At 30.6% G+C, this 11724-nt stretch overlaps 1 protein-coding gene across 1 annotated transcript; it reads left to right on the forward strand.

Annotated features, from left to right (window-relative positions):
* Positions 1–498: 498 nt before the first annotated feature.
* LOC112510784 (30S ribosomal protein S11, chloroplastic-like) lies at positions 499–2138 on the forward strand. The gene is made up of 2 exons (XM_025116130.1): positions 499–591; positions 1761–2138. The coding sequence occupies exons 1-2, from the start codon at positions 499–501 to the stop codon at positions 2136–2138; spliced, it is 471 nt and encodes a 156-aa protein (XP_024971898.1).
* The last annotated feature ends 9586 nt before the right edge of the window (positions 2139–11724 follow it).

Genomic DNA, 11724 nt, shown 5'->3' on the forward strand with positions numbered 1-11724 from the left:
AACCAAACGGACCGTGGGTTTTTTTGGAGCATACCATATATTATTTAAATTTTAAGCATAAAAATTAAAATTCTGCTATAATATATAAACATAAAAATACGAAATCGGAACAAAAACCATTAAAAACGAATAACCGGAACATATTTTTGAAAAATAGAGTTTTGGACCAAAACAACCCCGACCCATGGCTCGTGGCACGAACCACTATCCGACACATGGTATAGCGAGTTCAAGCGGCAAAAGTCATTGTTTAAACAAAAGCCATAACTGCCTAATACGAAGTGGACTCTATAGAGGTGCTAGCGCTTGACTAATATAATAGAAAGTCAGATATTTTACTATAATCTAAGTGAGGACTTCTTCCAAGAACGGATTCGCTTAAGACTCGAAAAAAGAGGGCTAGGCCCCCTGGAGGGCTTTCATGGACTGGGTAGGGTAGATTATAGAGCTAGGGGCTAAGGTTTGTTACGAAAACCGTAGCCAAGACACCTAACAAAAATGGCACGACGTCCTAGCCTTCAAGCGACCAAAGAACGGCTTAAGGTTGTGGCCGAAGCTTCCAACCTACGGTGGAAGGCCATGGTTGAGGAGGTGAGAAGAGTCTCAAGGTCGTGGCCAAAGAAACTGTTCAGCGATGCAACGCCTGTGGCTGAGAAGACCATTCAGCAATGTAGGGCATGTGGCCAAAGCGATAGAACAACGACTAAGATCATAACCTTAGACGTGGCCCCCAGTTGTGGCCCCGAAATGGCAGCAGGTGATGATACGATTTAAAAGGTGTGATGATCATCCAGATGAAGCCTTGCCATCGGTAGGTTCGACAAAAGATCTCGACCAGCATGCGACTTGTTGTCAAGCCACCATGGTATAGCGGTAGCAGCCTTGGTCATTGGCAACTGCAAGAGGGAGAACCTTAGACAACGCTAGCCACTAGGGCCATAGCGAGGCATCCAACACGATGCCAACTGCTATGGAGCGATGGAACCGATCAGAAGGCAGCGATGACGAGAGGAATGAGGGGTTAATTTCCATAAAATATTTCGGTTCCATTTTTTGTTTTGTTTTTCTTTCCGATTTAGTTGGTTTAATGTCAAAGTGGCTCTAATACCACTGTAGGGTTGTAAAACAATCTTGTAACCGATAAACGCAATGGAAAATTGTTTTAGGTTATAAATAACTTAGTGAACTTTTCTAAAACTAAAACCCTTAGACGAATTATGTAACTATCAAAACAAATCTAAACAAACCATAGAGTGTTTAGAGGGTTACCTTTCAGATCTAGCGAGGCTTATGATGGAGCATTTAGAAACTAAATTAGGTTTCCTCTGTCGGTAGTCCATACATGAACAAATTTTAGGGACTCTACAGGGTGCTAGCCCAAAATCCTAGATCTAATGTGTTTCTTTGGCAGAAAGAAAGAAAGAAAATGTTTCTTTTTGCCTTTTGATAATTAAAATCTAAAAGCTTCAATCCCTATGATCTTTATCTTATCACCTTATTTATATGGACTAAAGTTATAGATGGACTATAACTTAAATAAAATTATGTAATTATCTTAAACTTTAATATAACTATATATATTTATATATAACATCCTGTAATTTTTATAATTACATTTTAGAACATAGTTTTATAATTACCTCCAAGAATAATTATTCTACAATCAACATGATTTAATTCAGGTTTCTGAAAATAGAGGCAAACATATTCTTTCTGTGCACACCTATATGTGTACATACTCCTTGACAGTATTTTTGTAGCCGGAATCGCTAGTAATCGCCTGTCAGCCATACGGTGGTGATCGAGGTATAAGAAGAGGGACGCCATTTGCTGCTCAAACAGCAGCGGGAAATGCTATTCGTGCAGTAGTAGATCAAGGTATGCAACGAGCAGAAGYCATGATTAAAGGTCCCGGTCTCGGAAGAGACGCAGCATTACGAGCTATTCGCAGAAGTGGTATACTATTAACTTTCGTACGGRATGTAACCCCTATGCCACATAATGGCTGTAGACCCCTGAAAAAAAGACGTGTAGCTATTGCAGCTGCTGAAGCCGCTATTGGACTCGCTATTGTTTCATCAATTTATCGTAACAGAAAATCAACTCGGATAAATCGTAGTAGGCTTATAATACCTTAGAGTATGAAAATAATCTAGATTTAGGGACGGATATGTGAAAAATCTTGTAGTATAAAACATCATTATTGTAGGCTAAAGTTGCATAAAAGAAAGCTAATTATAGAGAAAGGAATACGGTAAAGAAAGGAGTTATGTTTTATTGACTTAATGAAAAAAGTTGTACAACACTCTTTTATATAGGCACATTACAGAGCCTATAACATAAAGTGTCTATAGGAAACAACTCACTCTAACCAACTAGTTACAAACATCTTAACTTCCTTGTTCGATTAATAACATGATTTATTCAACTACACTATCATCCCCCCTACAAGCAAAACATGTTGAACAATGTGAAGCTTGAATTTTAGTGTAGTAAAATGAGTGGAAGTCAGACCTTTAGTTAACACATCAACAATCTGAACAGTTGTTAAAACATATCGAATACAAAGTTGTTTAGAGAGAATCATGTCCCAAATAAAATGCAGATCAATCTCTATGTGTTTTGTTCACTGGTGGAAAACTGGATTCATGGCCAAATGATTCACACCAATGTTTTCACTCCAGATCCTACGTAGACAAGTAAGATCCAGTTTTAACTATTTAGTCAACAAGAGAAACCATTGTAATTCTGCAGCGGCATGAGCTAAAGCTCGGTACTCCGTCTCAGTATTGAATCGAATCCCAATGTTTTGTTTATTGGAACTCCAACTAATCAGATTGGATCCTAGAAGAATACAATACCCACTTCATTGTTTTTGAATCGTCTCTATAGCGCCACTTCTTTTTCTTTTCAAGTTTCTTATTATTTACTATGTTTTGTCAAAACTTTTTCGCTTACGTATTATTGCAAATCTAAGGTCTTCACGGACTGCTTTCAGTGTGGTCTGATTTGTTATCTTCAAGAGGATTTGTAATGACAAGATGTGCCCAAGTTAAAAAAACGATACTATCGTGAGAAACGGGTATGAATTTGAATACAAATATGTATTCTAGTAGTCTCGAAACTGTAGTCGTGTACTAAAAGGATATGTAGACATTTATACGTGTCAGTAGCAAGTAACAGCTGTTATAGATGACGGAATCCATCATTTGCGTGTTATACATGTCTTTTGACGAGTTCGTTTCTTCAAGTATTGAAAATTTAGACTTTCAATCTGTCTAAAAATGTTAATTTTTAACTTGAAGATGTTTAAATGCTTCCACTCTAATTAAAACCGATACAAGATACTTTAATGTAGTAATACAACATATCAATAAAACCACAAATCTTAAACTTTACATTTGAATAACAAAATCTATGATTTTCCAATTTAACGAATTTAACATCATTACTAGCACAAAAATTCGATTTATAAAACGCCAACAATTATTAAGCCTACAAATAGACTATTTTATAAGAATTAATTTATAGAACCAAAAAATAAAGTGTGTGATCAAAAGTCGTTGTAATAAGCTTATAAAAACGCCTTTGAATGTTTTAACATTAACTTTTTTATAGGTTACTTTGTTTTTATAATACACCATTCCAAATAGCGTCCTATAAAATAGCTAATACAACATATTTTTAATAAAAATTCCTTAAGAACTTGTTACAATTCCAAAAACGTCCTATAAACTAATTACGCCTTTAGATATAATATTTTATTAATTAGTCATATAAATTAAGTTCTGTAAATGATCTATTATGATGCTTAGATTTTTTGTCATTACATAAGCATTTATGATAAAATGAAAGTCTTTTTAGTAATTACGTATCCATAACTATATTATAAAGCATATGACAAAAACTCTTAAAAACCATCTTTTATACATGAAGTACTGCTTATTGATGTATATTACTTAAAATTCAATATTATAAGTAAATTTTGCATAAGTACAACCTATTAAGCTCCATATTTAAATTCATGTAACTAACTGTAGATAAATATAATCAAATACAAGATAAAATTCTTATTTTAAATATATCTAAAATATAATTAGGATAATTATTGAGTTCTAACATAATAGTTAGTTGTTATTATCTTTATAAAAATTATATTGTTAAACCAAAAACAAATTATTTCGTTATTAAATCTGAATTAAATTATAATAAAAATAAATTAAAAAATTACAAAAACAAAATAAGAACTTTTATATTTTTTTTATATTTTTATGAAAATCTTTAAATTTACATTTTTAAAGAAAACATTATTCTTTGCTCAAATTCACATAAATTCATATTATAATACCGATAGAGACAAAAAAAATTAAAACAAAACATTAAAATAAAAATATATTTCGTTATATTATGCAAATACCCTTCTAGTTATATTAATCCTAAAAGACAAGTTTTTTTTTATTTTAAAAAATCTAGTAACTCCTTTGTGGCTTTTTTGTATATGAGTACTTAGGAAATGAACGCGTGTTAATTCACATACGTAGTACACAAGTCCACATTATATTCACACATATATATACACAACTGCGTTATTATACAACCCTTTATATTTATATAATTAATATAATTTAATCCCAACCATTTATTTAATTTGATGAATATATGATTTCATAAAAGTTTTAATTGTTTCCTAATATAAAGTATTGATAATAATTAATGAACTATAATCATCTTCCATAAATATTCAAATAATAATAAATGAACTCTCATCATTTCTATAAATATATCAATTGATTGAGTTGTATTAGTTGTACACATGTGATTGGTTGTATTTGAAACATCATACATACATACATATATATATATATAGTTAAATACTCACATGCGTAAATACATACGTAAATACATATATATATAAAGAGATAAGTATATATACAAATACTAGAAATTCGTATACGTATGCACATACATTATACAAGTAGTTGTATAGTCCTACTTCATATCCACTGTAACCTTACGTCCAACATAAAACAAAAGTTCAAAACTTTATCTGTATGTTGTGTGTTGTTTGCAAATTTCTTTTTCAATATATCTAAATATTGTATAAAGTTTTCATTTCAAGAAAAATATTCATACAACTCATGTTGACTCGCCGTCTGTATAATACGAAAAAAGAAAAGAAGACTTGACTTCGTGTGAAACTTGTTTCACATTAATGAAAAATGGGATTTATGAGTTTGTAACCTTATTTAAGTGACATAGGAGGGGTGTAACAATCCGTCCCACATACATAAAACCCATCATCAGTACCATTGTGAAAGTGGGCAAGCATCATCAGTCCCTATGTGCCGTTTTCTAACATATTTGGCGAATTTCACATTGTTCATAAAAATAAGGAAGAGGTTGGATAAGCCAGACGAGAATGTTAGGAATTTAAATAGGAGTTTGTGATAACTCGTCTTAATGAAAAGAAATTTGTAAGCTTCTTGTAAACCTCAACTTGTGGATTACCAGTAACTTGCATTGCGACTGTAAGTTGGTTTGAAAGTTATTCAATCAGACTGTTGTTTTGCGTGAGGCAATTCTCATCAAGTTCATGAAGAAGGGTTTTTATAACATCTCGGGCAAAATCCACATCGCCTAACAAACAAGAAGGATGTTAGGTAGGCTTGATCTTGACGAGGATCTCAGAAGTTTAAGTGGATGGGTTTGTAACTTGTCTCACATTGATGATAAATGAGATTTGTGAGTTTGTAAACTCGTTTAAGTGTCGGCGCTATCAATTTTTTGGCAATTCTTTCCATATGGATAGAAAATGAATTTGTGAACTTCTTACAATTCTCGAACGATGGGCTACCAATAATTTTTATCATGATTTTAAATTAATACATAAATTATTTTTGTCAATAATTTCTTTGGACTTGGTGCAGTATTTATTAACAAAACCTGTATGGTCATTTACTAAATACTTGTAGGGTAAGTGCTTATTGTATCACTTACTTCACGATTAAGCATGGAAAGAAACAAGAGTCTTACTCGGTAAGTGAGCGTGAAAACTGTTATATAATAAAGTAAGTAATGTCTCATACCAGTAAGCATTTATCGGGTAAACGTTTGATAAACAATCTTATATATGTGATTAATTTTGAACAATGGTTTTTCAATATTAATACAACAATAATAATACTTTAAAAATATTTAAGCATTATTTAAAGTCAACTTACAAGTTTCAGTCTACTAAAATATTTAGAAAATTTATACCAAACAATATTTATCTATTTAAAAACTTATAGCTAACACAACAAGTTTTACAAAACACATGAATATATATATATATATAGAGAGAGAGAGAGAGAGAGAGAGAGAGAGAGGGTTTAGATAAGAAGTCTCAAATATATGAGAAAGAGAGAAATCATTTTAGCCCTTCCCCTAAAGAAAATTAACGGTCAAAATTTAAGGGGTTAATTATGCAGTACCACATAATTTAATCACATGGTAACAATTATGCGGAAGATAAAGGAATAGTTTCATAACTTCTACAACCACAACTGAATAGTCTGCACATATTATGATTTAATATGTGCATAGGTGAACCTGTGTGATTCATATATGAAACCATAGATTCTCATATTATATAAGTTGTTTTGGATTCTCTTTATATGTGAATTTATTAGACAGTCACAAATGAAATAGTGACGCATACATGAAATTGATTTAATTCATATTTTCATTGTTATGTGCATGTTAACCTAAATGATTAACATAACTATTTAAGTCATTCACATATGAACTATTTAGTCCGAATGATTCATATATGAACTATTTAAATCATTCACGTATGAAGTATACTTAATTGATTCACAAATGTATCTTAGATTCACATATAGCATTATAGCTTTAAGATCAAAATCAAATCTTGCTCAAGATCGCTTTCAGGATTGGGATTTATATTGAAAGAATATGAGATTTGTTCGAGAAAGAATTAAGAAAATTTGTTAATTTTGATAATCTAGAATTGCGATATATGATCGAGAAAGAATGAATGATAGAATTCCCATAAAACCATATTTGATTTATTAGAATTGTTAATGGAGATCCTTACACTGTTCTAATTTTGTTAATTACAACTTTAATTGTTAATTACCATATTACCCTTTATTTAATAAAAGTTGAACATTTAATCTAATGGCTATGATGATTTCTCCCTTTCTCATATATTTGATGCTTCTCATTTGAACCTCTTATATATAGGTAAAGGATCGTGCGAGAAAGAGAGTTAAATTGAGAAGCGTAAGAAGGGATATGGACCCTTGATCACCTTTAATCTCAAACTCAATCATGAATCGCACTTGATACAGGGATTGATCTCGTGCACCTCATCCTAATGTGAATCTAAGGGTGGAGATCCATTCTTACGTTTCTCACATTAACTCTCTTTATCACCGGAACCCAACCCCTTATATATGTATATGTATATATGTATATACCTGCGTGTGTGCGTGCGTGCGTGCGCGTGTGTGTGTATAAGGAGAGGTTCATTTAAAAAGTGCTAAGTAGATCAAATGATCAAATCTATATATATATATATTAAAGGAAGAACCAAGAGTATTGAGGTGGCATCATGAGAATTGAGTATTGAGGTGTTGGTGAATTGTGGTTGAGTTTGAGATATCCCACATTAGTGAAGAGTTGAAAATTTTGAACAAAATGAAGTGTATAAAAAAGGTGAATTGGATGTCTTTGTGTCAAATATGAGGTTTGTCTCATAGGGTTGTCTTTCTTTGGATGACCCTTTTGAAATCTATAACCATGGTTGGAAACCAATCAAACCAAATGGTAGAATTCATAATGCAAAATTAATTATATTATATTATTATATCTTCATATATAGTGTGTATATATATATATATATATATAAAGGAAGAACCAAGAGTATTGAGGTGGCATCATGAGAATTGAGTATTAAGGTGTTGGTGAATTATGGATGAGTTTGAGATATCCCACATTGGTGAGAGATTGAAATATTGGAATAAGAAGGTGTGTATAAGAAAAAAGAATGAGACTTATTGTGTCAACTCATGAGGTTTGAGTCATAAGGTTATCTTATTTGGATGACCTTATTTTTGCAAAACAAATCTTATATTGTATTGGCTTAACGAGTCATAAAGTTATCTTATTAGGATATTGAGGTGACACAATGAAAATTGAGTATTCTCAAATGGTGGATTGTACTTGAATTTTAGTTGTCCCACATTGATGAAGAATTGAAAGATGTGAACATAATGAAGTGTATAAGAAAGTGGATTGGAAGTCTTTGTGTCAAATAATGAGGTTTGCCTTATAAGTTTGCCTTATTTTTAGTGATTCTCTTTGAAATCTATAACCATGGTTAGAAACTAAACCAACCAAATGATAAAAATTATAATGCAAAATTAATTATATTATTATAAAGAAAGTGGATTGGATGCCTTTGTGTCAAATAATGAGATTTGCCTTATAAGTTTGTCTTATTTTGAATGATTCTTTTTGAAATCTATAACCATGGTTAGAACCAAACCAACCAAATGATAAAAATTATAGTGCAAAATTAGTTATATTATATCTTTATATATATATATATATATATATATAAGTAAAACATTCGGGTGATGAGGTGGCACCATGAGAATTATAAAAGTAAAACATTGGGGGTATTGAGGTCGTACAATGAGAATTGAGTATTCTCAAATGGTGAATTGTGGTTGACTTTTAGTTGTCCCACATTGGTGAAGAGTTGAAAGATTTGAACAAAGTGAAATGTATAAAAAGATGGAATGGTGCCTTTGTGTCGATTAATGAGGTTTGTCTCTTAGGGTTGTCTTACTTTGAATGACCTCTTTGAAATCTATAACCATGGTTCGGATCAAAACCAACCAAATAGAAAAAATCTTTATCTTTATATATATAAAAGAAAACCTTGGGTATTGAGGTGACATCATRAGAATTGTGTATTCTCAAATGGTGAATTGTTGTTGAGTTTCAGTTGTCCCACATTGATTAAGAGTTAAAAATTTTGAACAAAGTAAGGTGTATAAGAAACCAACTAATTGGTAAAAATTATAGTACAAATATAAAAGTGAAACCAATGATGATAATTTGACAACATGAGGTAATTATTTATCTGTCGTCTTGATGTTAATACTATCACGGTTTGACACACCCCTCTAATTACAATTCAAATATTATATCTGATATGTGGGTCATCAACCCCACTTGATATTAATTTTATTTTTTATCAGAAAAATCCATTTTCTTAGCTTGATGATGTGGTTCTTCATGTATCGTATTGGACTTCCACTATTGTTGCTACAACTTACGCACTCCTTTAATTTCCACTAGAAATATTATAGAACATTTATTTGTCGTAACTTCAAGAATGAGATTTCAATTAAATTTGTTATAAAATTAAAATCGTGATTTTGTCACCTTAGATGAGATTTCAATTAAAACTGTGACTTCTAATTAGACAAACTACTAACATTAGTTAAACATTTGTATAGTACTTTGCAACACGATTCTCAAGCATAGTTAGATAACTTAAATTAGTATATGGTTCTAAGATTGTTATCAAATCCTCTTAAAAACTTTTAATGTTAATGAGTAGTTGTCACTCACATATGTCTAAATTTTTTTAGATTAGTACTTCAAATTTAGTTTATAACATTTCTTTTGAAGATGATATTATCGCTACCGCGCAACGCGCGGTTAGAAAACTAGTTTTTATAAAGGAAGGGTAACATGGTAAGTAGCAAAAAGCGGCGGCGAAACATGAATATGTCGTCATCGTCGATGACAACAACAGAAGTCTCGCCGACGATGTATGATCTCGATACTGTTAACGATTCTAACAAATCAAATCCGGTTTTATCATCAATTTTTCTCTCGATTCTTTCTCGATCATATATGTGAATGTGAATGACTTAAAATAGTTCATATGTAAATCATTCAGGTTCATATGTGAATCAGTTAATTAGTTCATATGTGAATCACACAAGTTCAAATGTGAATCTCACAAGTTCATATGTGAATCAGTTAAATAATTCATATGTGAATCATACGGATTCACATTAAACAAATAGTTCATATGTGAATCACATGGGTTCATATATGCACTTGTTTGCCGCATATTTGTACGAAACTATCATTCTATCTTCTGCATAACTATTACCATACGACCGAATTATCTGGTGTTTTACAGTCAGCGCCTCAACTTGACCATTTATTTTTTAGAAGAAGGGTTAGGTTCTCTACTTCTCACAAATTTAACACTTCTCAAATGAATCTATGACATTAAAATATGAAAACATAACCAACAACTTTTTAAAATGAAAGAAAAAAGTTTTGGAAATCATTTTGCTTCCCCAACTTTTTAAAAAACGAAGAAGAGAGAGAATACAATGCAATTTTATGAAAATTTGGATTGGATGTTTCTTAAAAAAATAGGCTTAAATTTCATCATTGTTTAGGTAGTGTTTGGTACACAGATTGAATGGGACGGAACGGGATAGGACAGGACTAATTGATTGTCCGATGTTTGATACAACTAGGACATGATAGGACAAAACTATTAAAATAATCATATTACTCCTAAATGTTGTTCAATGTTATTTTAAATCATATAATGATTGTAAATGACAACAAATCAACCAAAAATATATTTAAATTATTTAATTTATGATATCAATATTTTTTTAATATTTCAAGACCACATGTAAATAACATTTGTCATACCACAAATTCTGAATACGCATATAATTTAAAAAGTTTGAACGCAACAATTATAAATAACATTTGTCACACCATCATCAAAAGTTTAACATTTCAAGAATGGAGGTTGTGGAAGAGAAGAAAGATGATGCAATTAAATTAGGTTTATATTTTGCTATCAAATAATAAGGTCCATATTGTAATCTCAAATTTAGTCTCATGTTGTTCTACTTTTTTTTGTGGAACAAAAAAACTCAAGAATAGTCTCACTCAATCTTACTTTTGTCTCATGTTGTCTCATCTCATTTTTGTCCTATGGTACACCAAACATGGGACTATTTATTTTTATCTTGACCTGTCCCACCAAGTCTACGTACCAAACGCACCATTAATTCTAACTTGCAATAAATAGCGAAATTTCACAAAATTTTAAAAGATATTTTTGTTGCGATAATGGATATTTCAGTAATATATTTAATGTTAAAATCTAAATAATGAAAGTTGTTTGAGTTAAATGTAATTTTTTTTATATACTTTGGAGTAATTTTGAATAATTATTGAAGGTGCTCTTAAAACATCTTAAACAGATTTTCTCGAATGAAGAAAGTAAAGATTTTTAGAGTTTTTCTTTTTTGTTCTAATAGATTCTAAAAAATGGAGAAATAGAAGAGACAATGTTAAAATTCTTCAAATTTGGAGAACTTTATAAAAATGATCGGTTAGGACAGTGAAATAATATTTTATTATTCCCACTAATTAGGTATTGTTTGACAAATATAAACTAACTTATTTTTTGTTTACATGTTTGAATGGACATAAGTTAACTTGTTGAAATATTGGTTAGAGTGGTGTTTTAAGAACTTTTTAACATTTTTTCTAATTATAACTCTGATTAATATTAATTATTATTACTTACTATCAATTATGAATAAATATTAATAAAATTATTTAGAATTATTATTAATCATATAAATTATTTTT

The sequence above is a fragment of the Cynara cardunculus genome (assembly GCF_001531365.2).
Source record: "Cynara cardunculus var. scolymus isolate 2C chromosome LG 4, CcrdV1, whole genome shotgun sequence".
Taxonomy (NCBI): Eukaryota; Viridiplantae; Streptophyta; class Magnoliopsida; order Asterales; family Asteraceae; genus Cynara; species Cynara cardunculus.